The 27252-nt window shown below is 54.8% G+C and overlaps 1 protein-coding gene across 4 annotated transcripts; it reads left to right on the top strand.

The window, feature by feature from the left end:
• The first annotated feature begins 266 nt into the window (after positions 1-266).
• Positions 267-26245, top strand: ARAP3 (ArfGAP with RhoGAP domain, ankyrin repeat and PH domain 3). Of its 4 annotated transcripts, XM_027606342.1 has the most exons (33): positions 269-540; positions 4118-4658; positions 4775-4836; positions 4946-5057; positions 8345-8545; positions 8685-8754; positions 9009-9129; positions 9232-9416; positions 9526-9632; positions 9886-10085; positions 10183-10268; positions 10406-10588; positions 10733-10868; positions 11489-11605; positions 12050-12197; positions 12306-12408; positions 14296-14515; positions 15220-15283; positions 15977-16140; positions 18035-18247; positions 18524-18629; positions 20006-20153; positions 20499-20567; positions 21271-21345; positions 21442-21556; positions 23212-23340; positions 23426-23559; positions 23787-23869; positions 23966-24001; positions 24136-24199; positions 24288-24425; positions 24636-24674; positions 25211-26245. In XM_027606342.1, exons 2-33 carry the CDS (start codon positions 4135-4137, stop codon positions 25685-25687), a joined length of 4629 nt encoding a protein of 1542 aa, XP_027462143.1. In that variant the 5' UTR covers positions 269-540; positions 4118-4134; the 3' UTR covers positions 25688-26245. The 4 variants fall into 4 exon arrangements, with proteins under 4 accessions (XP_027462144.1, XP_027462143.1, XP_027462145.1 ...); XM_027606343.1 differs by lacking the exon at positions 24636-24674 and having other exon boundaries at positions 267-540; XM_027606344.1 differs by lacking the exon at positions 9526-9632 and having other exon boundaries at positions 9971-10085.
• The last annotated feature ends 1007 nt before the right edge of the window (positions 26246-27252 follow it).

Here is a 27252-nt window from a genome sequence, read left to right as displayed (position 1 = left end):
TATCCGTGACTTCTGGATGCTAGCTTCCGTCCTCCCACTAACAGGGTGCCAGGGTCCAGCCACCGTGCTGGGCGTGGGAGAGGGCCTGCCACCCTGGGGGCTTAAGGCCAACCCCTTGCCCTCCTCTTTTGGCACGACGGGGAGGGAACAGCAGATGGGATGCAAAGCCGTCCTCCACACAGCGCTCTCCTTTTTGCTCTGGCTCTACCCCTGTCCCACCTCCATTCTGGTCTCTGCCCCTTTGTCCCTCTCTCTAAGGCTGTCTTGGCCTCCAGCCCTGTTCCGGTCCCTTTCTCGGCCCCTAAGAGGGCAGAGCTGGCCAGGCCCCGAGATAAGCGCGGCGGTTGGGTAAGGCGCCCGAACCTTTTGAAGGCCGGCGCTTGCACAAGGAGTGGCCGGGGGGCCCGCGGAGGGAACCGGCCCGCGGGGCGGGGCCCGTCCCGTCCGGGGAGGGCTGAGGGGAGGCGGGGCCGGCGCGGCGCTGCCGGAGCCTCGGACGGCGCCACAGGCACCGGGAGCGGACAGCGGCCGCGTAGTGAGGTGAGGACCCCCGCGCCCACGGGCCCCTGCTTCCCAGACTCCTCCCCGTCCCCTCCTCGAGGGCTCCCTCCGCGCCGGCGGCCCTCCCCTGCCCCCTCCCCGCCGCGACCCGCCCCTCCCTCCGGTGGCCCGGCCTCTGCCCCCTCCCTCTTTGCCCCCTCCCCTGTCGCAGCCCGCACTGCCCCGCGCTGCCCGGTCCGCCCCCGGCCCTCCGGGCCCCGGCGCACCTCCCGGTTCCCAGTCCCGTGCCCTCGGATGGGTCTGAGTCACTGGGAAACTGGGCTCTGAGTCAGGCCCTGACAAGCTTGGGGATGGGGCCCAACTGCGGAGCGGCAGAGAGGCCAGAACCGATGCTGGGGCGAGAGGCTGTCCTGGTCAGAACCCCAGAGAGCGACAGGGAGCGAGCCTACCAGGCAGAGGCGGAGAGACAGAAATCTGGAGTTACATGCAACGAAGGATCTAGTTGAAATTGGAGACTGAGGCAAGGAGAGGCTTAATGATAGAGAGCAAAAGAGGGAGAGGAACAAAGATGGGTTTAGGTAGAGGTGGGGACAGATGGAGTGCAGTAGAGATGGGGACAGGCAGAGAGAAAACTCCAGAGAGGCTGAATCTGAGATGGGTCCAGAGAATAGACCAGGGGCAGGGGCAGGGGCAGTTTGGCAGCATGGGGTAGAGCCTCAGAGACATGAGCCCGGTGGCATGGGCAGGGAACGGGAAGGCTCAAGAGGAAGACTGAGGCAAAGCAAAGGTAGAGGGATGTCATTTCCCACTTCTGAGTCCCCACAGGGAGGATGCTCCAGTGTGCATACACGTGTGTGAACACGCTGCGGGCTAGTGGAGAGGGAGGACCCTGGATACCCCTGGCCTCTGGTCCATCATCTCTCTGGCCCAATTCTCCGTCCTATCCGCACTCCACCAAGGGGTCTCTTCCCAGGGCAGGACCCTATTCGCCGAGACGAGTTAGGGCTCTCTGGGCAGCCTGACCAAGGCGGACAGGATGTGGGGGCGGCCAGGGCCAGAGGGACAGGAAGGAAGTCTGAGCAGAGACAATAGGTGGAAGGGGAGGGGGACTGGGAAGGACGGGATTAGGACGGCCTGCACCTCAGCTCCGCAAACGCGGGGGGCGGGGCCGCGCCTCCTGCCCGCTGCCCGCTGCCCGCTGCCTCCTGCCTCCTCCCTCCTGCCTGCTGCCTGCTGCCTGCTGCCTGCTGCCTCCTGCCTCCTGCCTCCTGCCTCCTGCCTGCTGCCTGCTGCCTGCTGCCTCCTCCCTAGTGCCTCCTCCCTCCTGCCTCCTCCCTCCTGTCTGCTGCCTGCTGCCTCCTGCCTCCTGCCTCCTCCCTCCTGCCTCCTGCCTCCTCCCTCCTGCCTCCTCCCTCCTCCCTCCTGCCTCCTCCCTCCTGCCTCCTCCCTCCTGCCTCCTGCCTCCTGCCTCCTGCCTCCTCCATCCTGCCTCCTCCCTCCTGCCTCCTCCCTCCTGCTCCTCCCTCCTCCCTCCTCACTCCTCCCTCCGGCCTCCTCCCTCCTGCCTCCTCCCTCCTGCCTCCTCCCTCCTCCCTCCTGCCTCCTCCCTCCTGCCTGCTGCCTGCTGCCTGCTGCCTGCTGCCTCCTGCCTCCTGCCTCCTGCCTGCTGCCTGCTGCCTGCTGCCTCCTCCCTCCTGCCTCCTCCCTCCTGCCTCCTCCCTCCTGCCTGCTGCCTGCTGCCTCCTGCCTCCTGCCTCCTCCCTCCTGCCTCCTGCCTCCTCCCTCCTGCCTCCTCCCTCCTCCCTCCTGCCTCCTCCCTCCTGCCTCCTCCCTCCTGCCTCCTGCCTCCTGCCTCCTGCCTCCTCCATCCTGCCTCCTCCCTCCTGCCTCCTCCCTCCTGCTCCTCCCTCCTCCCTCCTCACTCCTCCCTCCGGCCTCCTCCCTCCTGCCTCCTCCCTCCTGCCTCCTCCCTCCTCCCTCCTGCCTCCTCCCTCCTGCCCGCTGCCCGCTGCCTGCTGCCTCCTCCCACCTGCCTCCTCCCTCCTGCCTCCTGCCTCCTCCCTCCTGCCTCCTCCCTCCTCCCTCCTCCCTCCTGCCTGCTGCCTGCTGCCTCCTGCCTCCTGCCTCCTGCCTCCTCCCTCCTCCCTCCTCCCTCCTGCCTCCTGCCTCCTCCCTCCTGCCCGCTGCCCGCTGCCTCCTCCCTCCTGCCTCCTGCCTCCTCCCTCCTGCCTCCTCCCTCCTCCCTCCTGCCTGCTGCCTGCTGTCTCCTGCCTCCTGCCTCCTGCCTCCTCCCTCCTCCCTCCTGCCTCCTTCCTCCTCCCTCCTGCCTCCTGCCTCCTCCATCCTGCCTCCTCCCTCCTGCCTCCTGCCTCCTCCCTCCTGCTCCTCCCTCCTCCTCCCTCCTCCCTCCTGCCTCCTCCCTCCTCCCTCCTGCCTCCTCCCTCCTGCCTCCTGCCTCCTCCCTCCTGCCTCCTGCCTCCTCCCTCCTGCCTCCTCCCTCCTCCCTCCTCCCTCCTGCCTCCTGCCTCCTGCTTCCTCCCTCCTCCCTCCTGCCTCCTCCCTCCTGGCTCCTCCCTCCTGCCCGCTGCCCGCTGCCTGCTGCCTGCTGCCTCCTCCCTCCTGACTCCTCCCTCCTCCCTCCTGCCTCCTGCCTCCTCCCTCCTGCCTCCTGCCTCCTCCCTCCTCCCTCCTGCCTCCTCCCTCCTCCCTCCTGCCTCCTCCCTCCTGCCTCCTGCCTCCTCCCTCCTCCCTCCTGCCCGCTGCCCGCTGCCCGCTGCCTGCTGCCTCCTCCCTCCTGCCTCCTCCCTCCTCCCTCCTGCTCCTCCCTCCTGCCTCCTCCCTCCTGCCTCCTGCCTCCTCCCTCCTGCCTCCTCCCTCCTCCCTCCTGCTCCTCCCTCCTGCCTCCTGCCTCCTCCCTCCTGCCTCCTCCCTCCTGCCTCCTGCCTCCTCCCTCCTGCCTCCTCCCTCCTCCCTCCTCCCTCCTGCCTCCTCCCTCCTCCCTCCTGCCTCCTGCCTCCTCCCTCCTCCCTCCTCCCTCCTCCCTCCTCCCTCCTGCCTCCTCCCTCCTCCCTCCTCCCTCCTCCCTCCTCCCTCCTCCCTCCTGCCTCCTGCCTCCTGCCTCCTCCCTCCTCCCTCCTGCCTCCTCCCTCCTCCCTCCTGCCATGCCACAGCTGCCCCTGTTCCCACCTTATGCCACACCATGGGGCCCCTCCTCCCCACCATCCCACTCCATTCTGCCCCTTCAGGCTTCTCTCATTTTGTCCTATGCTTACTTGGTTGAGTATGCAGTAAAGCGAAGGCAGAGCTTCAATCTAGACCTAGGGTGGGCAGGAGCTTGGGGGCCAACACTTCTACCAACTCCTGGTGAACCTGGGGCAAGCCTCTTCCCTTCTCCGGGCCTCAGTGTCCTCACCCGCAAATGAAGGGATTCTCCTATAATAAGAAAGCCCTTTCTGATGTTCTGGGACGGCTCTTCCTCCGGATTGCCGGCCACTGGTCATTTTTCTTTGGAGGAAGACTGGAGTCTGGTACCTATCTCCGGTCCAGGCCTCAGACTTTGGGACAGGGAGGGGGAATCTCAGCCTGAGCCCTCCCTTCACCCTGCCGCTCCCCCCAGCAATGGCCTGAGCCCCCATGGCTGCCCCTCAGGACCTGGACATCGCTGTGTGGCTGGCCACGGTGCACCTGGAGCAGTATGCAGACACGTTCCGGCGGCACGGCCTGGCTACGGCGGGTGCAGCCCGGGGCCTGGGCCATGAGGAGCTGAGGCAGTTGGGCATCAGCGCCACAGGGCACCGGAAACGCATTCTGCGCCTGCTGCAGGCCGGTGCTGCAGAGGGCTCCCTGGATCCCCAGTCGGACAGTGCCATGGAGCCATCCCCCAGCCTAGCTCCCCAAGCCCAGCCCCCCAAGCCTGTGCCTAAGCCCAGGACAGTATTTGGTGGGCTCAGCGGCCCTACCACCACCCAAAGGCCTGGAGTGAGCCCAGCCCTCTGGAGACCAGACGTGCCCAGGAGCCCAGAGTCCAGCCCGAAGTCCCCTCCTCTCCCCACGTCCTCCTCTGAGCAGACTTCAGCCTCGAATACTATGGAGATGATGCCCAATGCCATCTACTTTGGCCTGGACTTAAGAGGCGGGGCACAGACAGCTCAGGACATGTGAGTGGGGTTGGCTCCCTTGGGAGCCAGTGCTGGGTGGGGGCAGGGAGGGGCAGGACATGAAGGCTAGTCCTCTCTCCTCTCTCCCTTAACGATCACTCGACCTTTTCCTTCAGGGCCCCAGACAGCTCCCAGGCAGCTGCCCCCACCCCTGCCCTCAGGCCCACCACAGGCACAGGTAGGTGGGTTATCATGGGTTTGAGGGAGAGGGACAGGGCCCTTCAGGACCCCAGACACCCCCCACCTGACCTCTTCCTCCCTGCCTCTCCCATTCCTCCCCCTGCCAGTACACATCATGGACCCTGGCTGCCTGTACTATGGGGTCCAGCCTGTGGGCGTCCCAGGGCCACCCGACAGAAGAGAAGGCAGAGGTGTCTGTCAGGACAGGGCTGAACAAAGGTGAGTCGTCAGTAGGATGGTGATGGCAGGAAGAGGGAAGCCTGAGGAGCTTGGTTGGTGGTGGCCGTATATCCAGTTATTCGTTAAGTGCACATTGAGTGTCCCCTGTGTGCCAGCCAGGTACTTAAGATACAGGAGGATTATGACAGACCCAGTCCCCTCCTCAGGCAGCTTGTGACTCAGTGGGCCAGACAGGCAATGAAACAAGCAGACAAACAAATGGGTATATGATTTAAAACAGGGAGAAGGGCTTTTCATGCTTTCATTTAAGAAATCTTTATTGAGCATTTACTGCATGCCAGATATTGTAGATACTTGGGATAGATCGGAAATCTCTGCCCCTGTGTGGAGATAGTCAAATAACAATAGATACAATCAGTAAGTTACATCAAATGTTAAAAGGTGGTGAGTGCCATGGAAAAAAACAGAGCAGGCTCAGAAGGCTGGGATGGAGTGAGGGGGAAGCACCCTGCAATTGTTCATTACGAGTTGCCAGAGTGTTAAGAAGATGACACTTGAGCAAAATGAAGGGGGTGAAAGAGTTAGTCATGACAATATCTGGGAGAAAAGTGTCCCAGGTCGGGGGGGGGGGGTTGGTGGTGGCCAGAATAGAGGCTTTCAGGGGGACCCAAGAGCAGTGACAAGGCCAGCAGGGCTGGGGCAGAGTGGCCAGGGCAGGAAGAGTGGGAAGAAATGACGTCACAGAGGTAAAAGGGGCCAGGTCAGGTAGGACCTTGTAGGGACTTTCGCTTTGACTCTAAGTGAAATGGGAAGCCTTTGGGAGGGTTTTCACTTACATTTTAAGAACCCCTCTGGTCGCTATGTTGGGAACGGTGTGTAGGGGGCAAAAGCAGAAGCAAAGAGACCAGTGAGGAGGTGGTTGCAGTAATCTAGGTGAGACATCTCAGATGCGGATCACGGTAGTGGAGATGGTGAGAAGTGGTTGGATTTGGGTTATATTTTAAAGGCAAACTATCCTGGGAAATTGGGGTATGAGAAAAAAGAGCAGTCAAGGATGACGTCAGGGATTTCAGGCTGAGCCTGCACTGTCCAGGGTGGTAGCCACTAACCGCATGTGATTACTGAACACGTGAAATGTGGCTAGTCTGAGTAAGACGTGCTGTAACTGTAAAACTACCAAATTTCAGAGGCTTAGTATGAAAAAAGCAATACTGGATGTGTGTAACAGAAGTAGACGTAAATTATCTTACTTTTTATACAGATGACGTAATAAAATGTCAATATTTGGGGTATGTTGGATTAAATAAAATATATTATTACCATTAGTTTCATCTGTTTCTTTTCATTTTTTTTTAACGTGGCTGCTAGAAAATTGAAAATCACACGTGTGGTTCTCACATTGAGTTCTGTTGGATAGCACCATCTGAGCAACTGAAAGTTCCTGGAGTTGCTCTGCTCTGACATGGGGAAGGCTGTGTACAAAGCTCAGGGAGGTGGGGAGATCAGGAGTTCCATTTTGGGCATGCTGAATTTGAGGTATATGTTATAAGCCTGAGAAGAGATGACAAATAGGCCATTGGATATACAAGTCTGGACTCTGGGGGAGAGGTCTGAATTGGATATCTAAATTTGCGGGTTGTCAGCCTTCTAAGTGGGTGTATGTAGCTGTGAATGCGTGTCGAGAGAGCAGAGGACCAGGATCAGAGTCCCGGCACACTCCAGTATCGAGAGGTTTGGGAGAAGAGGAAGAACCCGTGAAACAGACTGAAAAGGAATGGCTAGTGAAGGAGAAGGAAGACCAGGAGAATGTGGTGTTAGAGGGGCCAAGTGAAGAAAGGAGGGGGCGAGGTCAGTGGTGTCAGATGTTACTCAGAGGTCAAGGAAGATGAGGACTGAGAATTGGCCTCTGGAATTGACAACATGCAGGTCACCGAGGACCTTGACAAGGGATAGAGGTGAAAGCTGCATCAGAAGGGTCTCAGGAGATAACAGAAGGAGTTGGAATGTATAGACGACATTTTTGAGGAGTTTTTCTGCAAAGAAGAGCAGAGAGTGGAGTGGTTATTGATAGTGAAAATGGAGTCAGGAAATGTTTTTTGTAGGATGGAGTGTCACATGTGTTTATAGGTGGATTGCAGTGATCTGGGAGAGAGGGAAAATTAGCTGCTGTAGAGGAGAGAAAGGGGAGAAAGTCCGGAGCAATGTCCTTGCGTAGGTGAGAGGACAGTGCACAGAGGCGGGACTGGCTTCAGACAGAGATGTTCATGATGGTAGCAGGAGGAATGCAAAGTATGTGTGAAACTTGGTAGATGAGGCACTGTGAGTCTGTGGGGTTCTCGTCTGATTGCTTCAGTTTCTCGGTGAGGTAGAAAACAAAGAGGGTGGAGTAATGGTTCTCAACCTTAGCTGCACTATAGCCTGGGGAACTTTCAGAACTAGAGATGCCTGGGCCCCACTCCCAAAAGACCAAACTCAGGGGTCTGGTGTGGGGCCCATAAACCCATATTTTAAGGTTTTGCAAGTGATTTTGTGCTACTGAGGTAAGGACTACTGGAAAGTGACAGAGAATAATAGAGGACCTCCTGGGAAGATGGCATAAGCAAAGACCTAAAGATGAGAAAAAGCAGACTGGGGAAGCATGTTCTAGGCAGAGGGAGCAGCATGTGCAAAGACTCAGAGAGAAGAGAATGTGGCTGAACGGTAGGAAGCAAAGGCGAGGGTGATGCAAGGAGAGGTCAGGGGATTGGCCGTGGGTCTCACTGTACAAGGTCTTGCAGCCCATGGTAAGGAATTGGGGTTTATCCTAATTGCAAATGCAAGTTATTGCAGGATTTCATGCGGGGGTGGGGGGGAGTGAAATGATCTCACTTGCATTTTTAAAAGAGCACTGGTGGTGGTGGAAAAATGGGTGTCGGAGGGAGGGCCCCAGGGGAAGCAGGTGACCAGTTAGGCAGTTCATAGCACCCTGGTGAGAACTGACCGGAACTTGGTCCAGGGAAGGAAGGTCAAGCCCTTTTTGGAGAAAGGATCGAGAAGAGTTCTTGATTAGATATCGGCATCTGTGGCGGAGAGCCAGCTATGAAGCCCCTCGCCAACTTTTCTACCAAGTAACACTAATGGCAGAAGGCAGGGACCGAAATTGCTCTGATCAAAAATCTAAGTGTGCTCAGGGAGGAGACTCTGTGCTTATCTTTTGGGTTCCCAACCTCCCTCTTTCCCTGTTGAAAAGCAATCCAGTATCTGCCAGGCATTCTACGAAACACCGCAGGTGGGGATGTCCAGGGACCTGGGTCTAATGTGTGTTCCTCTGTCTTGCCCCACATGAGGCTCAGCAGGCAGGATCTGGAGGCACGGGAGGACGCTGGCTATGCCAGCCTTGAGCTGCCCGGGGATGCCACCCTCTCACCGCCCACCCTGGACGTGGAGACCAACGATGACCTCATTTCACCCTATGCCAGCTTCTCCTCCACAGCAGACCGCCCCACGCCGCTTCTCAGTGGCTGGCTAGACAAGCTCTCTCCTCAGGGGTGGGGCTGCTAGGGAGGGGAGGGAGAGGAGGGGGGCTGGGGGTGGGGCGGGTGTCAGGTCCCAAGTGCTCCCAGACCCTAGGAGCCCCCCAGGATACAGCCTCCACTGCTCACTCATCTTGGCCCCTCCTGTCCCCAGAAACTACGTTTTCCAGAGGCGCTTTGTGCAGTTCAATGGGAGGAGTCTGATGTACTTTGGCAGTGATAAGGTGGGGGTCTAAGAGATGCTGTGTCGGGACTGGGGACAGAGAGAGGGAGGGGGAGAGCTGAGGACAGGAAGATGGGAAGGCCGTTGGGGGGGGTCACCACATGACTGATGTCAGCATCTAAAGTAGCTCGGCTAGCAGCTGTACCCCACTGCTTGTGACATGAGTGCTGACCTCATTAAAAGCTGGTGCTGGCTCCCGGGTCAGCACACGTGGCTGAGCTTCTGGCCCTGTGTGTCACTGGACTGTCTCTCCAGGATCCCTTCCCCAAGGGCGTGATCCCTTTGACTGCCATTGAGATGGCCCGCAGCAGCAAGGACAACAAGTTCCAGGTCATCACTGGCCAGAGGGTGTTCGTGTTTCGCACAGAGAGCGAGGGTGAGAATCAGGGCCCGCTGTGTCTGCTGTGTCCGGGTGGGGGCAGGAAGGCCGTGTGGGCACACGGCCCGCTGGCTCACCTGCCTCTCTGGCCCCCACCAGCCCAGCGGGACACATGGTGCTCCACGCTGCAATCCTGCCTGAGGGAGCAGCGCCTGCTGGGCCACCCCCGGCCCCCTCAGCCACCCCGACCCCTCCGCACAGGCATGCTGGAGCTCCGTGGATACAAGGCCAAGGTTTTTGCCGCTTTGAGCCCTGGAGAGCTGGCACTGTACAAGAGTGAGCAGGTGAGAAGGGCCGGGCCGGGGCCAAGGAGCCTGGCCGAGTCTATTCTGGTGCCTCACTGTGCCTGCTCCAACCCCGACTCCGCCCCCCCCCCCCCCCAATCCCCACCAGGCCTTTTCTTTGGGCATCGGGATCTGCTTCATTGAACTGCAAGGCTGCAGTGTCCGGGAGACCAAGAGTCGCAGCTTTGATCTGCTCACACCCCATCGCTGCTTCAGGTGGGGCCCAGACTGGCAGGAGGCAGGGCTGGGGGAGAGACTTTGGAAGGAGGCACAGGGTGGGCAGAGGACTGGAGGCCTCTTCAGTAGGAGGCTCCCTGCACTGACATGAGTCCAGTGAGCAGGCTCAAGGTCTCAGGAGGGTCTGGGCTGGCCCAGCTGTGGCCTGTGGTGGCTCCTGCAGAAACGGCCAGTGGGATGGGACAGGTCGGAGGGGGTCTCCATGCCCACGGACTGGCTGTCCACCCCTCAGCTTCACAGCCGAGTCTGGGGGGGCTCGGCAGAGCTGGGCGGCCGCTCTGCAGGAAGCAGTAACCGAGACCCTGTCTGACTACGAGGTGGCTGAGAAAATCTGGTCCAATCGGGCAAACCGGCACTGTGCAGACTGTGGGGCTTCCCGCCCAGACTGGGCCGCTGTCAACCTGGGGGTGGTCATCTGCAAGCAGTGTGCAGGTGAGGGCCGGGGCTTCTAGCTGAAACAGGGAAAGGGAGGGGGGCTAGGGCAGGGGGCTCTGAGTATCCATGCCACGTACCCTCCACACCCCAACAGGTCAGCACCGGGCCCTGGGTTCTGGGATCTCCAAGGTACAGAGCCTGAAGCTGGACACAAGTGTCTGGAGTAATGAGATAGTGCAGGTGAGGAGTCTGAAGAGGGAGAAAGTGGGAAGAGGGAAGGAGAGCACCCAAAAAAGGCCTTGGGCCCAGCTTGGGGGCAGGAATGTCTGAGACTCTTGAGTTCCTGTCACTTGCCTTTGCCCCTTGTCATCCTACAGTTGTTCATTGTCCTGGGAAATGATCGTGCCAACCGCTTCTGGGCAGGGGCACTACCCCTAGGCGAGGGCCTGCATCCAGATACAAGCCCTGGCCCCCGGGGAGAGTTCATCTCCCGGAAGTACCGGCTGGGTCTCTACCGGAAGCCCCACCTTCAGTATTCCAATCATAACCAGCTTCTCCAGGTAGGAGCCGATGGGGAGGAGGGCAGTCTCTAAGCCGAAATGCCTAGACTTGGGGTGTCGGGGGCTGTTTTTGATGACTGCAAGACTGTCCCCATGCTCTCAGGTTGGGTCTTGGGGCTGATAGAGGCCCTTCCCCCTCTGCAGGCACTGTGTGCTGCCGTGGCAGGACCCAACCTGCTGAAGAACATGACCCAGCTCCTCTGTGCTGAGGCCTCAGAGGGCGAGGAGCCCTGGTCCCCCTCAGCCCTCGATGGCAGCTTCCCTTGTCTCCTGCTCCCAGGTAATTCCCACAAGGGCCCCCTTTCTCACTCTCCAAGAATTCTCAGCCCTGACCTGTGCCTTGATTATTCCAGGAAGCCCCAAGTATCCTCTTACTCAGGCCATCACAGTAGCCCAGTCTGGGCAGTTCCCCACACTTCTAGATCCCGTGGGGTCTATTTCCTGATGTCATGAAATGACCAATGGTGGCCACTGCCTGGGATGGATCTGGGTGTTTGAGGTGTTAGTGCTGGTCTACCCCTGGCAAGGTCAACCCGTAAGTGAGGTCTCATCTCCCTAGGGGAAGTCTGATCATAGAAATGGTCATCTAAAGAGGCTTTCCTCCAGTGGTCAGGCCAGAGGGCCTGAGACACCTACAGGACAGCCCACGCTCAGAGGCCCCCACCCCTGGGTCGGCTCACTGGTGGCGACAGGCAGTGGGCAAGGGCTGGAGTCTCACTTCCTGCCACCCTCTTTTCTAATGTGGCTGGTGAGGGGTCCTACTCGCCTGGACTTGACTTGGCCATGCTGCCAGTGATATCGGGGCCCACTGTCTTCCTCAATCTGATCCTTTCCCCCAGAGGGCTCAGGCCATCCCACCGCGCTGCCCTGAGCTGACTGACCACTTCTTCCCCCTTGCAGACCCTTCCCCTGGTGTGTACAATGAGGTGGTGGTACCTGCCACTTACAGCGGCTTCCTGTACTGTGGTCCCATCAGCAGCAAAGCTGGACCCCCACCTCCTCGCAGGGGCCGGGATGGTGAGAGGGGAGCTGAGGGCGGGAGGAGATGGGGCAGAAACCGGGATGAGCAAGAGTGCAGCACAGAGGGCTGGGAAGAGCAAGCAGGGCCACTCCCTGGCATGGGGGCTGGGTGCCGGGAGTCAGAGAGGGACCATGCCCAGTGGCAGCACTGGGAGATAGCTGAGAACCTGTGCTGTGAAGTCAGACTGCCTGGGCCAGATCCCAGCTCTGCTACTTCCTACTGATGTGACTTGGGCAAGCTACTCAAACTCTGGGCCTCGGTTTCCCCATCTGCAAAAGAGAACTGAAAGTGATACCCACCTCATAGGGTTGTTGGGAAGGTTACATGAGATCATACATAGGCAGAGGGTGTGGCATAGATGGGATAATTATCTGGTAAATGGGAATTATGATAGTAGGCACCGAGGTCTTCTGCCTGCTGACCATCAGCCACCCGCTTAGCTCCCCCCAGGTTGTGGTGCGTGCTGAGAGCGGCTCTGGAAATGTTTGCGTCAGAAAGCAGCCCTGACCCCCTCAGCCTCATCCAGCCCCAGGATGTTGTCTGTTTGGGTGTGAGTCCCCCACCCACTGACCCAGGTGACCTCGACAGGTAACCGCACGTCGTGCTCCCTGCACCCACCCTTTGCCCTTCGTGACCCAAAGCCTGCCTGCCGCCTCTTGGTTCGCCTTCTCCTCCTTGACCTCACTTTCTCTCTAGGTTTCCCTTTTCCTTTGAGCTCATCCTCACCGGGGGGAGGATCCAGCATTTTGGCACAGATGGCGCTGACAGTCTGGAGGCCTGGACCAGTGCCGTGGGCAAGGTGAGCCAGCCAAGACCCCTCCCCGACAGCTCATGGTTTCCCTGTCCCCGGCTGCCCCCATCCTGCCCTCTCTCATTCCTACAGCCACTCACACCACTGTCCACTAACAGCTCAGGTTAACAGCTGTGCTAGGACCAGGGTCAGGCACTACCCACTCAATCTCTCATTTAACTTTCACAGCAACCCTCGGAGGAAAGGATTATCAATATTTCACATATAGGGAAACAGAGTCACAGAGGTTATGAAGTCACTTGGTCAAGGTCACAGAGCTAGGAGGCAGCAGGGCACAGGATTAAAACCAGACCTCTGTCTCCAAAGCTCATGGCCCAAACCTCACTGTGCTGGGCCTCTGCCCAAGGAAAGGCTGCCTCTAATGCCCATTTCCCCACCCCACCCACCAAGTTCTCCCAGTCCAGAGGGAAGGCTGCCTTTACGTGCCCCAGCATCTCCATTCCCAGGCAAGCCAGTCTCTCCGTCCTGCACCCTGTCTCTGGAGTTAAACATTCACGCCCTAGAATCAGACATGCTGGGATCTGAGTCCTCCAGCTCTCAGCCTCGTGAGCTTTTCCATAGGGATAGAGTGGGTGTACAAGACACGCCCTTCGGGGAGTGAGCATTAAGTGACACGTGAGGCCCGCACTGCTTGGCACACAGCAGGCCCTCCATCTGTGGGTGTTGAAATAGTAATGGTGATGAGGATGCCAGTCACTCCCATCCCTACCCAGCTTTTCCCTCAGCCCTACTCTACCAACAGCTCATCCCACTGGCGCCCTCCTGATGGCCCATCGGAACATTGTGCGCCCTGGCAGGATTGCACTTCCTCCTTAGCCCCTTGCGGCTGCCCGCCTCTGCCAGACTTCTGAGCTGCCATGCTACAGGGTGGCTAGTGACTTCCCATTGCCAAAGTTCAAGGGCCTCCTCCCGGCCTCACCCAGTCGGCTCTGCAGCACATGGCACTCCTCTGTGGGAAATGCTCACCTGCTCTCTGGCTTCTGACCCCGCTCTCCTAGCTAGAGGAGTAGAACTCCCACCAAGAAATTGTCTTCATGTCCTTTCAGGGCTCTGCCATGGCCCTTGAAGCCACCATGCTCTCTCCTCTGATTGTCAGCTGCACTTTCCAAAAATGTAGCTCATCCTTAAGGGCCGTACTCCCCAAAGTGCAGTCTGCAGCCTGGGACACCACACCGGCTCACTCTTTTGTCATGGCCTCTGGCAGGATAAGAACAGAACTTAAGAGGGAGCATTCAGAATCTTTCTTAGCAATGTAACAGAGCGATTTTGGGTGTAGAATAATTTCTTAAAGTGGGGGCTTATATTTTATGTTTCTTTTTTAATTTCACTTTGCTAGTAGTTTTGTGTTGTTTTTTTGTTTTGTTTTGTTTTGTTTTTTATGAACGTACTGGTTAGTAACAGATTGGAATTTTGAATACAAAAAGAAAAGAAGAACCCCTTGTTCCTTCCCCACAGGTGGTTGGGGAAGCACTCCTTTGGGACCACCTCAAACACTTGTTTCTCCACAAAGCCTCCCCTAGCCGCTTAGGATGCTGGGATTTCCCAGGGCATCATGACTCTTCAGTTACAGCGTTTTGACTCCCCATTCCTTCTGGCTCCGACATCCCGCAAAGGGCAGAAGGCGGCCACACAGGGGTCTTCTCTGTGTTGGCCAGAGCAAATTAAATTGAACTGAATTTCTTTCCTGTCCTTCTCCATCCATCTCTTGTCTCCTTGGGTCTTTCTTCTGTTCTCTCCCGATTCCTTTTCATTCCTCTCTTTCTTCCGCTTTCTCTTCATGTCTTTCCCTATCCTTCTCACTCTTATTTCTCTCCCCCCACGTCTGGCTTCTTTCCCCACCCTCCTTGTTGCCCATGTCCTCCTCTTGCCTCCCAGTGGTTCTCCCCGCTGAGCTGCCACCAGCTGTTGGGCCCCGGGCTGCTACGGCTGGGCCGCCTGTGGCTGCGCTCTCCCACCCATTCAGCCCTGGCCCCTGGCCTCTGGCTGTCAGGGTTCGGACTTCTTCGTGGTGACCACCTCTTCCTGTGCCCAGCGCCGGGCCCTGGCCCGCCAGCCCCCGAGGACATGGTGCATCTGCGGCGGCTACAGGAAATCAGTGAGCAGGGGTGGGGACGGGGATGAAAGGTGGCCATGGGGTAGGGGGCAGTGGACCTTCATCTATTTGGGGTCCCTGTGGGAAGCAGCAGAACGTAGTGGATTCAGGCACAAGCTCTGGAGTCAGACTGCCCAGATACAGACCCCCATCTCTATCACTTCCTAGCTATGTGACCTTGGACAAGTTACTTAACCTTTCTGTGCCTTAGTTTCCTCATCTTTACAATGGGCATGATAAAAGAGTTGTAAGTTTCAAATAAGGCAATGCATGTAAAATACTTATCACAGAACCTGGCAGAAGGTATCTTATTAGTGTTTAATAAATGTTATATGTTATTAATGTTACTGTTAGTATTATTTGGAGTCACTTGCTGGTTAGAGACTGGGAAAGCGGACTGGGTACTCTCACTTCTTCCTCAAAGAGGAACAGTGTGGGATAATATTGGAGGGCTTTGGAGACAAGAGACCTGAGTTCAAGCTCAGCTTTGCCATTTTATAACAAGTAAAGAGACAAGAAACTTAACCTCTCTGAGCCTTAATGTGTCACCTGTAAAATGGGGATAATGGTATGTAACTTATAGGATTTAATGCAACATTGTTTGTAAGGCTCCTAGTCTGGCACCTACATACATTAAATACTTAGTGACTTATGGTCACCATGATGAAGACAATTATGATGATAATGTCTGATGATTCTTCTCCTAGGTGTGGTTTCTGCAGCTGACACCCCAGACAAGAAGGAGCATTTGGTCCTGGTGGAGACAGGAAGGTAACTGTTACCCCAATCCTTGACCCTGGGTCCCTCTTTTGAGAGCTCAGCCCCTACCCTCCACCCTGGTCTGCAGGACCACTGCCCGATTCCTCTAATTCGCCGGCCTACTGGTCGCCTGGGTGGTCCAGTTGGTTGGGCGTCTGACTTCAGCTTGGGTCTTGGTCTTGGGGTCCTGGGATTGAGCCCTGCGTCGGTCTCTGTGCTCAACAGGGAGTTGGCTTGTCCCTCTCCCTCTACCCTTCCCCCCGCATGTGTGTGCTCTCTTTCCCTCTCTCTCTCAAATAAATAGATAAAATCTTAAAAAAAAAAGGGGGGGGGGCGCCTCGGTGGCTCAGTCGTTAAGCGTCTGCCTTCGGCTTCAGGTCATGATCCTGGGGTCCTGGGATCGAACCCCATATGGGGCTCCCTGCTCCATGGGAGGCCTGCTTCTCCCTCTCCCCACTCCCCCTGCTGTTCCCTCTCTTGCTGTGTCTCTCTCTGTCAAATAAATAAATCTTAGAAAAAAAAAAAGGAAAGGAAAGAAAAGAAAAGGAAAAAGAAAAGAAAAATTCACCTTCAGGGGCCCCATCTGGGTTGAATGTTGCTGCCCCCTGCTGGTGGCTCTGAGAAGTCTGGTCCTTGTGATCCTGGGCCTCTTAACTTCAAAGGACCCTCTGGAGCTGGCTCTGACTCAGGCCTCTCGGGTCCCAGGACCCTGTATCTGCAGGGGGAGGGCCGGCTGGATTTCTCAGCATGGAACGCAGCCATTGAGGGGGCAGCCGGCGGTGGCGGCACAGGGCTGCAGGAGCAGCAGATGAGCCGGGGTGACATCCCCATCATCGTGGATGCCTGCATCAGTTTTGTCACCCAGCACGGTGAGTGGGTACTGGCCAATACTGAGCCAGTAGGGGATGGGGGACATAGGCACAGCCAGAGGGTGTGATCTGCCTACAAGAGCTTTGCCTCCAGAGACCACAGCCTAACAGCAACCCGCTGTATCTCCCTTGGCAAGCTGCTTTACCTGTCTGAGCCTCAGCTCTCCCTTCTGTGGAATGGGACTACTAACAGACCTCATTTTCTAGGATAGTTGTGATAGTAAGATGACATATGTAAAGCTTTTAGCACAGCACCTGGCAGGTAGTAAGTGTTCCAAGGTAGCTGTTGGTGGGGGCGTGAGGGTGGAGGGAGAGCAGCACTGAAATAGGACTGGAGAGCCACAGAAAACAAAGAGAAGGCAGCTACAAGGCAAGAGCCAAGCTGTGTGGCAAAACCCTTGAAGGTCTGAGCAGAATTATTCTGTGCAGGAGTTTTTCCAGGCATAAAAGATCAGCTGTGCAAGTGGTTCCCAGAATTCTTTGTGACTTTTTGGCCTCTGCTTTTTTCCTCCAGCCCAAGGAAGGACCAAGTAGAATCTAGCTCCTTGGCGAGCCCCCTTTTCAGAAGGCCGGACTCTTAAGGAGGGAAATTCATGGAAAACCAAGGAAGGCAGTAAAGGGCAAAAAAGGCACATCCATGAACTACAAATAGTTGTGCTTACAGCATGGACAGTGGTTAGTCTGTGGCTAGTGACATTCTCCACACCTTGGTAGTAGTCTCATGCCATGGCTTCCCCCACTCCCTAGATCCCATCCTCTTCTCGGTTTCTCTCATGTCCAAAGGAGGAATGAAGTCAGCAGTCCAGGGAAGAGCCCTGGAGAAAGAGTATGGGTGTTCATACCCACACCGCCACTCGTCATTCCGCAGATGCTTACTGAGCGGCTCCCGTGTGCCAGACACTGGATATATAGCAGTGAAGAGGGAAGGTTCTGTGAAGCTCAGGGACTAGCGGGAGAGATGGGTGATAAATAAGAAAAATCAGTCGGTTCTTGTCATTCACGGCAGTTTTGTTCTTTGAACTTACTGCAAACACTGAATGAATGAATCCTAAATCCTTGCCCCAGTGGAAATACAGGGCTAGGTTCCTGGGAGCTTCTGGTCAACTTCTCATCAAGTGATCAACATGTAACCTTGTTTGAAGTGTGTTTCTGTTTAAAGGCACTTTATTTAACATATATTTGTGATCTGTTAACTTTGAACTCACAGCCAACAGCAGTGTAACTCATACAGGGGCAAAGCTTATTTGACACACATGTTCTCTCCATAAGGCACACACAGCCTTCCTGCGCTTAGTTAGCAACACTAGACAGCCCTTCAGCACTTCACTTGGGGGCCATTTTAAACAGTTGAAATTACCCAAAAAAGCACAAGAATGCAAAAAACGTGGTTCTATATATACCATGAAAACTACACTTGTTTACCATATGAGAGCTTTGTTGGGACTGCATCCAACAGGCAACTCAAATTCTCCACTCTGCGCATGTTCACAAATGACTGGAAAAGTGCACCAAATACTGATTTGGGGGGTTACAAATAAATTTTAGCAAGTAGATGAATCCACAATGTGGAATTTGTGAATAGGGAGGATCAACTGTAATGTAATTTGAGAGTGCTATTTCAAAATCAAAACAGTGAGGAGATAGAGAGTGATGGAGGCTATGTGTAATGTCATGGTTAGGGAAGGACTTTCTGAGCAGGAGGACTTGAGCAGGGTCTTGAGAATCAAGACCATGGAGGCAGACTTCCTCCTCTCTGGCCCCCTTACCCCAAAAATGATATAGCATGTGTGTTGGGGGCGGGTAACAGATACTGAATACTGGGTGGATCGTTGGGTCTCTGGGCAGTGGTGAGCAGAGATGCTCAGTGGTAAGCAGAGATGCTGGCTTTTCTCAGGGCTCCAGCTGGAGGGCATATACCGGAAAGGGGGTGCCCGTGCCCGTAGCCTTCGGCTCCTGGCTGAATTCCGGCGGGATGCCCGGTCAGTGAAGCTCCGGCCAGGAGAGCACTTTGTGGAAGATGTCACCGATACACTCAAACGCTTCTTTCGAGAGCTCGATGACCCTGTGACCTCTGCACGGTTGTTGCCTCGCTGGAGGGAGGCTGCTGGTACTCCCAAGATCCCTAAGAACTCCTCACAGGCAACCAAGGGGCAACCCGGAACTCCACCTTCCCCCCAGTCCCTGAGGCTGTTTTGTGGGATTTGGCAGCTCTCCTCCCCAGTACTCCTCTCCCCCACCCCCACACCCCAGGATCACTCAGGGACTCAGCTTAGGTCAAGGTGGGAAGGGGGCAGAGAGACATCCATCCTGGGTTTGTTTCTCTAAAAATCCCTCCTTGCTCCCTTCCCCGATCCTCTCCACCCCTCCCCCCATTCCATCCCAGAGCTACCCCAGAAGAATCAGCGCGTGGAGAAATACAAAGAAGTGATTGGCTGCTTGCCACAGGTCAACCGCCGCACACTGGCTACCCTCATCGGGCATCTCTATCGGTCAGTAGAACCAGACCCCCTGCAAGCTCCTCACTGAGCCTTTATCACCTCTGTCCAACCCCCCCCCCCACACCCCATCCCGGCCACCTCACATTTATTCATTCATCCTGCAAACAGTTGTTAAGTGAAAGTGTCATAGCACAAACGTTCTGAGTGTGGAACTTTGGGGTCAGGCAGACCTAGGCTTTACTCTGGCTCTACCATTCTAGTGTGTGACTTTGGGTAAGTTATTTGTACTCTCTGAGCCTCAGTTTCCTCAACTGTAAAAGGAAGATGGTGTAATGAATAGTATCCACCTCCTAGGTGATGAGAGTTAAATGAGATAATCCTTATAAAATTCTTACCACATCTCTTGGCATGTAGGTAGTAAACATTCAGATATGGTGAGCAATCATTGTTATTTTGTTTTATTATTCTATGCCAGGCAAAGGGTTAGATGTAGGAGACACAAAGAAGAATAAGACGCAGATCTACCTTGATGAGCCTATTGGGGAGACAGGTCTTTAAATGATTCCAAGGTGAACCCTGGCTGTTGTACTGATTACTCTATATCACAAGGATGGGCCAACTATGGCCCATGGGCCAAATCCATCCAATTGTCTGTTTTTCTAAGTAAAGTTTTGTTGTGTTTGTTTGTTTGTTTGTTTTTTAAAGATTTTATTTATTTATTTGTCAGAGCACGCACAAGCAGGGTGAGCGATGCGGGACTCAATCCCAGGACCCTGGGATCATGACATGAGCTGAAGGCAGGTGCTTAACGGACTGAGCCACCGAGGCATCCCTAAGTAAAGTTTTGTACAGGGGCGCCTGGGTGGCTTAGTCGGCTAAGCGTCTGACTCTTGATTTTGGCTCAGGTCATGATCCCAGGGTCATGAAATCAAGCTCTACATTGGGCTCTCTGCTCAGAAGGGAGTTGGCTTGAGATTCTCTCTCTCTCCTTTTGCCCCCCCCCCCCGCACTTATGCTCTCTCTCTCAAATAAATAAACAAATCTTTAAAATAAAGTTCTGTACATGAAGTGTAAAGGCACACCCATTCACGTATACAGTGTCTACGGCTTCTGTCATACTACAACAGTAGAACTGATGAATTGCAACAAAGAATCTATGACCTACAAGCCTAAAATATTTACTGTCGTCCCTTTCCATAAAAAGCTTGCTGCCCCATACTATATTTATAATCACCCATTCCTCATCTGTCTCTCCCCTATACTGGGAGCTCCTTGAGGCCAGTATTGTGTCTTACAACTGTATCCCAAGTGCTTAGCCCAGGGCCTGGCCTACTGACTCAATTAGTATTTCCTGAATGAATGGATGCATCAACCAGTAGGCGAGCACCAGCTGCATCCCTCATGACCCGTGTCACACCCCTCTGCAGGGTACAAAAGTGTGCCGCTCTAAACCAGATGTGCACGCGGAACCTGGCCCTGCTGTTTGCACCCAGTGTGTTCCAGACGGATGGGCGGGGGGAACATGAGGTGCGGGTGCTGCAGGAGCTCATCGATGGCTACGTCTCTGTCTTTGATGTAAGCTCTCCCCAACGCTGACTGTAGTCCCTCTTCCTGAATTCTGGATCCTGCTCCCCCCAAAAGCCCCCAGCCCAGACCTCTAAGGCCCTCTGCACCAAGAGTCACCTCCCATAGCCCTGGGCCCCTCTATTCCATAACCTCACTCCAAATGCCCATGGCCCCTTGGTTCTTAGCTCTTCTCGCCTCTCATGCTCTCATACAGGTCTTCTGGTCTTGCAAACTCTTCCTGTTTCTCCCTTTTTCTAGAACCCCTCCCCCCCACACCCTCCCCTGCCCTCCCCGCCCCGCCCCCCTCCCCCCCTTGCCCCACAGTACACATGCTTCTTTTGGGCTCTTCCACAGATTGACTCTGACCAGGTAGCTCAGATTGACTTGGAGGTCAGTCTTATCACCACCTGGAAGGATGTACAGGTAACCTGTTCTGACCTTAGACTCGTGAGTGGGCCAGGAGGGAAATCAAGATAGGAAGGTGCCCTTCTGCTGCTGGACAATGGCCCTCAGCTTTCTGAGACACAGGGGAAACCCAAGGAGGGGAGTGCTTTGGGAAGAGGGGTTTGGTTTAGGATTTGCTCTATTTATTCCACCACGAGGATTCTTCATTACAAAATGATGGCAGAATACTTGGGTTCCTCATGTAAGAGATCCAAGGAAGAGTTAGCTAAGGTATACAGAGCAGTGAGAATAATAGCAATAAATACGATAGCAAACAGCTAAGGACTTATCTTCCAAGCACCTATGATCTTACTTTAGTGTCACACAACTCCATGAGGTAGACAATTTCATTTTTTCAAATAAAGAATCAGAGGCCTTGAGGGTCACTTATTCAAAGTCCTACTGTAGCGAGTAGCAGAGTTGGAACCCAGAGAGTCCGACCTTAAACCTGTCCTTCCAAGCATATGCTGCACTGCCTTGGGGAGCACCCACGCAGCCTGAAGATGCGGTTCATCCTCTCCTGGGGTTCTCGCTTTTAAGGGCCTGAGCCACATTGGGGATGCGGGTAGGAGGAGACTTTTATGGAGGGGGGGCGTGTTTAGGAGGCAACATAAGGAGTCCTCTGACCTTGATTTTTTGTATCCTCTTGTGTCCTCCTGACTTCTTTATGCCTTCCCCTCAGCTGTCCCAGGCTGGAGACCTCATCATGGAGGTTTATATAGAACAGCAGCTCCCAGACAACTGTGTCACCCTAAAGGTCAGTCCTGAGGGGACAGGAGGGGAGAGGAGAGGATGGGGGGGCAGGGTTAGTGGACTGACCAGCATGGGTCCTCTGCTCTTGCCCTGACCCCAGGTGTCTCCAACACTGACTGCTGAGGAGCTGACTAACCAGGTATTGGAGATGCGGGGCACTGAGGCTGGGATGGACTTGTGGGTGACATTTGAGATTCGTGAGCACGGGGAACTTGGTGAGCATGACCATGTGTGTGTGCATGCACATGCGATGGAGGGGGGTCAAAGTCACCAATGTTTTCTGTGTTACCAAATACACTGACACTGTCCTCGTGCATGTGAAGGGACAGCCTACACTGTTGACCACTCCCTATTTCTCAGTACTCTCTTCTTTCTTGACTTTTGTGGACCCCACAAATCCTTGGTTTCCCTTCCTCCCCAAAGAAGGCTTTTCTTCCTCCTTTGCCTATATTCCAAATATTGGAAGGACCCAGAGTTCAACCCCAGACCCTTTTCCTTTCTCTATCTACACTTCTCTTTGGATGACTCATCCACTCCAGTGGTTTTAAATGCTATTAATAAGCTGGGTCTCTGACCCTGACCTCTCCTCCAAGCTCCAGACTCACATATCCAACTGTCTACTGCACACGTCCCCTTGTATGTCTCACAAGCATCTCTAATTTATTTTTATTATTATTTTTTATTGGGGGGGGCGCAGAGGGAGAGAAAGAATCCTAAGCAGGCTCCACTGGGTGTGGAGCCTGATGCGGGGCTCAATCTCACGACCCTGAGATCATGACCTGGGCCGAAATCGAGAGTCGGACGCTTAACCGACTGAGCCACACAGGCGCCCCAAGCATCTCTAATTTAAAAGATGAAAGACTGAATTCAATTCCCAGACCTTTTGCCTAACAAAAAGCCTGGCCATTTCCCAGTTTTCCCTAACTCAGTCGGTGGCCCCTCCATTCACCCAGTTATCAACACCAGAAACCTGAGAGTCCTCCTTTCCTTCAACTTCACACCTAACTCAACCAACAGGTCCTGTTGATTCTATTAGAATCTGTTGCTTCTCCCCATTTCCACCATTCCCACCACCCAGATCGAAGTCACCGCTATCTTTCTGCACCCAACATTAACCAGTAAAATGTGCGGCCCCAGAAAAGGAATAGCTGGCCCGTGTTCCCTTCTTGCCTCCCGACATTCCATTTTCCACACAACAGTCAACACGCATTTGAGACATAACTCAGTTCATGCCATTACCTTCCAATGGCTTCCCACCAAATTTCAAATAAAATTCAAATTCCTTATTATGGCTCACAGACCCCGAATGTCTGGCCCCTGCCTATTTCTTGGACTTCATCTCACATAACTCATTCTCTGTGCTTGAGCCATGTCAGCTGTTTTTCAAACACATCTTTCTTGACTCGGAGCCTTTATTCCTGTGTTGTGTCATGCCTGAAATCCTCTTCTCCTGATCTTAGCATGGCTTGTTCTTCCTCCTCCTCCAGGCCCCAATCTCAGCTTCAAATGCCCCCTTCTCAGAGACCTTGCCCCGTCATCACTCTGTCCCAGTAACTGCCCTACTACTCTCTCTCAGCTTCTTACTGTTTCTTTCAAAGCATTGAATTCCCTGCAATTCTTTGGTTTACTTACCTGTGTACTGTCTGCTCCCTCACTTTGCTGTGGGCTTTGTGAAGGTAGGCCATGGGTTTTCGTGCTCACCGCCGTATCCCCAGGGCCAGCAATGCCCGGCATAGAGTTGGTCCTTAGATAAATACCTGTGGCTGGGCTGTGGAATGGACAAACGAATGTGGCTGGTGGGAAAGGAGCTGGAGACTCCAGGGTGTGGATGGATATTCTGGTTGATAGCCACCCCTACTTTACTCCTTAGAGCGGCCACTGCACCCCAAGGAAAGGGTCCTAGAACAGGCCCTTCAATGGTGCCAGCTTCCAGAGCCCTGCTCAGCCTCCTTGCTCTTGAGAAAAGTCTCCCTGGCCCAGGCCGGCTGCCTCTTCACAGGTGAACCTCCTTCTTCAGCCCAGCACCCCCATGCCCAGGCCTCCCCCCCAGGACCCGCCACCCAGTGTTGCCTGTTCGTGCCCAGGTATCCGGCGCGAGAGCCCAAGGGTGGGTCTGTTGCGGTGTCGGGAGGAGCCGCCCCGCTTACTGGGAAACCGCTTCCAGGAGAGGTTCTTTCTGCTGCGTGGGCGCTGCTTGCTGCTGCTCAAGGAAAAGAAGGTGAGATGCTGGGGGGGTGGGCAGATGCTGGTGGCCCCCGGGGAGCAGCTATGATTGCCTCAACCTTCTCACTCCACAGCCCATGTGCTTCTCGATCTCAGGGCTGCCCTGGTCCTTTGACCTCTGTGACCCTATCATCATATTACCTTAGCACTTCCATGACCTCTTGACCCGACTGTGCTCCTTCTCTCACCTCTTGACCTCACTGACGGCCTTCTTGTTCTCAGAGCTCTAAACCAGAACGAGAGTGGCCTTTGGAAGGTTCCAAGGTCTACCTGGGAATCCGAAAGAAGTTAAAGCCTCCAACACCGTGAGTTTTCTCCACCAGCCCACATTTCTAGGGCCTGCCTGCCATCACCCCTCCAGCCTTTCTAATCACCCAACTCTGTTCTCCTTCGCCTCCTAGGTGGGGCTTCACATTGATACTGGAGAAGATGCACCTGTGAGTACCTCTCGGCCTGGCTTCTCCTCTGGCCCAGCCCTGCACCCTATCCTCTACCTCCCTACTTTTTCTATCCACCATCCCTATAGCTACAACCCCTCCTCTCTGGCTAATTCCCCTCTGACCACTCCCAGCTACCTGTCCTGCACTGACGAGGATGAGATGTGGGACTGGACCACCAGCATCCTCAAAGCCCAGGTGAGGGGAAGGGAAAAGCTGAGGATGAGGTCAGAGGTTCCAGCTGTAGTCCCACACCCACTGTGCGAACTCCTTACTCTCCCTCCAGCACGATGACCAGCAGCCAGTAGTCTTACGACGCCATTCCTCCTCAGACCTTGCCCGTCAGAAGTTTGGCACCATGCCTCTGCTGCCCATCAGAGGAGATGACAGTGGGGCCACCCTCCTCTCTGCCAATCAGACCCTGGTGAGGCTCCCCACCCCCGGCCTGCTGCTGTGCCCTCCTGAATCCTGCCCATGTCCTTGCCACCCTGCAGGTGGGAGTGGTGTGCCTGCCAGCCTGGTGCCCCCCTCTGCCTCCTCTGTGCCCCCACTCCCCACCCCTGCCTTCTGTTGCCAGGCCTCACTGTGTCTCTGTGTCTCTCCCTCCCCTCATCCCCATCCCACCTGTGCCCAGCGGCGACTTCACAACCGGAGGACCCTGTCCATGTTCTTTGTGAGTACTGTACCTGTGTCAGCTTTGTGCCCCTCAGCCCTGTGTTCCTCTGTGCTGCCTGAACCCATGTGCCCTGTCTTTGTTCTGCAGCAGGCCATCTGTGGTGTGTGTGTGTGTGTGTGTGTGTGTGTGTGTGTGTGTGTGTGTATGAGAGAGAGAGAGAGTATTGTGAGGGGTGAGAAGGAATGAGGAAAATGAGGCATGGTAGGATATGATAAGGAAAAGGGAAAGTGGTCATAGGATCTGAGATATAGAAGGAAAGTGGTTAAGTGAACGCATTTTGGAGTCAGATAGACCTGGGCTGAAGCCCCAGTTCTACCATTGACTCACTGTGTGATCTTGAGCAACTTACTTAACCCCTCTGCACCTCGCTTCACTCACCTGCAGTGTAACCCATCGTACAGAGTTATTCTGATAACATACATGAAAAGTATTTTACAGCATCTGGCCCAGAGGAAGAGCTCAATAAACGTTAGCGATTAGTAATCCAGTAACTCTAACTTTGTGCCTGCATCATGCTACCTACTCCCATCCAGCCAATGAAGTCATCCCAGGGGTCTGTGGAGGAGCAAGAGGAAGCAGAGGAGCCTGTCTATGAGGAGCCAGTGTATGAAGAAGTGGGAGCCTTCCCCGAGCTGACCAAGGACATCTCTACCTCCTTCTCCACAATAAGAGAAAAGACAGCCAACCCAGAGACCCCCCTCACCAGCCAGAGGTCCTTTGACAAACCCCTTTTTCCCAAGGCAGGTGGCCCGAGCCCAGAGGAGAGGCCACCTGAGCCCCCTCCTGGCCCTCCTTCAAAGAGCAGCCCCCAGGCACATGGGTCCCTGGAGGAGCAGCTGCTCCAGGAGCTTAGCAGCCTCATCCTGAGGAAGGGAGAAACCACCATAGGCCTGGGCAGCCCCTCCCAGCCCGCCAGCCCCCAGTCCCCAAACCCCAATGGCCTTCTGACACAGACACCTGGCTTTCCCACCCAAACTTCCAGTTCACCCTCCAGCCAGCCCCTCACATGACCCTAAGATGAATAGTCTGAAGGGGGAGGTAACCAGAGGACCCAAGTTCTCACCATGGTAGACACTGCTGGGAGCCTCCTCTGCTCTGGCTGGAAAGACTCTAGAATCCAGTGTGGTGCTATGGAAAGAGCACAGGGCTGAGGGCTCTGGACTCTCTTGCCCAGAGAGGATCAGGTTATGGCCCCTCACTGAACCTCCACTCACTTTTATGTACCATGAAGTCACTGAAATAAGGAGCCAGTGAAACACCAAACTGTGTCTTAGAGCTGTAAGCCCCACATAATTTCCCTCAACAAGAGTAACTCCTGCTTTATATATTTGATACGTAGGAGTTCTGTGAGAGATTTTGTGTTTGAAAGGAATGGTTTTACTGCATTAAAGAAAAAAAAAAGATTTGGAAGCCAGAGAGCTAAATGATCTCCAAGTCTATCCTACCCCACCTCCTACATTTGGGGACTACACTGAAGACCTAGAGTGTGGAGGTTGATTGGGGTTGGGAGCTGGGGCAAAGAGGGGCCAAAAAGGATGTGTCACTGTTAATAAATCTTGGAACCGAAAGCTATTACTGTTTCATTCATTTAACAAATATGTATTGAACACCTAATTAGGTCTCAGGTATTCAGGAGAAAGTTTGAACAAAATAGATGGGTCCCGGGGGACCTGGGTGGCTCAGTTGGTTAAGCCTTTGGCTCAAGTCATGATCGCAAGGTCCGGGGATTGAGCCCTGCAGCCCCACATTGGGCTCCTTGCTTCTCCCTCTCCCTCTGCCGCTCCCCCTGCTTGTGCTATCCCGTGCTCTCTCTGTCAAATAAACAAATAAAATTAAGAAAAAAATAGACGGGTCCTGCTTTTTTGGAGCTTCTACTGTAGAGGGGGAACAGAAGACAGAAAACACACAAATGAATTCAGTGCCATGAAGAAATCAAACCGAAATGATGTGCTTGTGGAGGTGGCCTTTAGGCTGGGAGGATTGGGAAGGCCTCTGTGAAGAGTTAAAGAAGCCAGGCATGTGGAGTGCTGGGAGAAGGCGCACTCCAGAAGAAGAGGGAAAGCCACAGGCATGAAGCCTCTGCAGTGGGAAGAGACTTGGCCTCTTGGGGAAACAGAAAGGAGGCTGGAGTGGCTGAAGCACAGTGAGTGGGGAGCCAGAGAAGAGTATGGGCTGAAGGGGGAAAGACTGGCAGGGGCCAATAATGCACAGCCTTATAGGCCATGCTAGGGTGTTTGGATTTTATTCTGAAGCAATCGAGAAGTTTGAAGGGAGAGAGTGATGAGATCTTATTTACTTTTTTTAAAAAAACAAAAAAATCTTTAAAAAAAAAAGGGGGGGGCGCCTGGGTGGCAGTCGTTAAGCATCTGCCTTCAGCTTGGGTCATGATCTCAGGGTCCTAGGATCGAGTCCCGCATCGGGCTCCCTGCTCAGCCAAGAGTCTGCTTCTCCCTCTGCCTGCTCTTGCGCTCTCACTTGCTCCCTCTCTCCCTCTCAAATGAATAAAAAAAAAAAAAAAAATCTTAAAAAAACATCAATCACTCTGGCTGTTTTGTGAGCACTGGGTTATGGGGGG

This window comes from Zalophus californianus, chromosome 5 (genome assembly GCF_009762305.2).
Source record: "Zalophus californianus isolate mZalCal1 chromosome 5, mZalCal1.pri.v2, whole genome shotgun sequence".
Taxonomy (NCBI): domain Eukaryota; kingdom Metazoa; phylum Chordata; class Mammalia; order Carnivora; family Otariidae; genus Zalophus; species Zalophus californianus.
Note: the sequence above shows the minus strand (reverse complement) of the source record. Positions and strands in the feature narration are given on the sequence as shown.

Bases quoted from the DNA above. Each gene is read 5' to 3' on its own strand.
- ARAP3 (XM_027606342.1), top strand. From the start codon at position 4,135: ATGGCTGCCCCTCAGGACCTGGACATCGCTGTGTGGCTGGCCACGGTG. The intron at 10,589-10,732 runs GTAGGAGCCGAT...CCCCCTCTGCAG, and splicing joins ATCATAACCAGCTTCTCCAG to GCACTGTGTGCTGCCGTGGC. The intron at 21,346-21,441 runs GTCAGTCCTGAG...CCCTGACCCCAG, and splicing joins ACAACTGTGTCACCCTAAAG to GTGTCTCCAACACTGACTGC.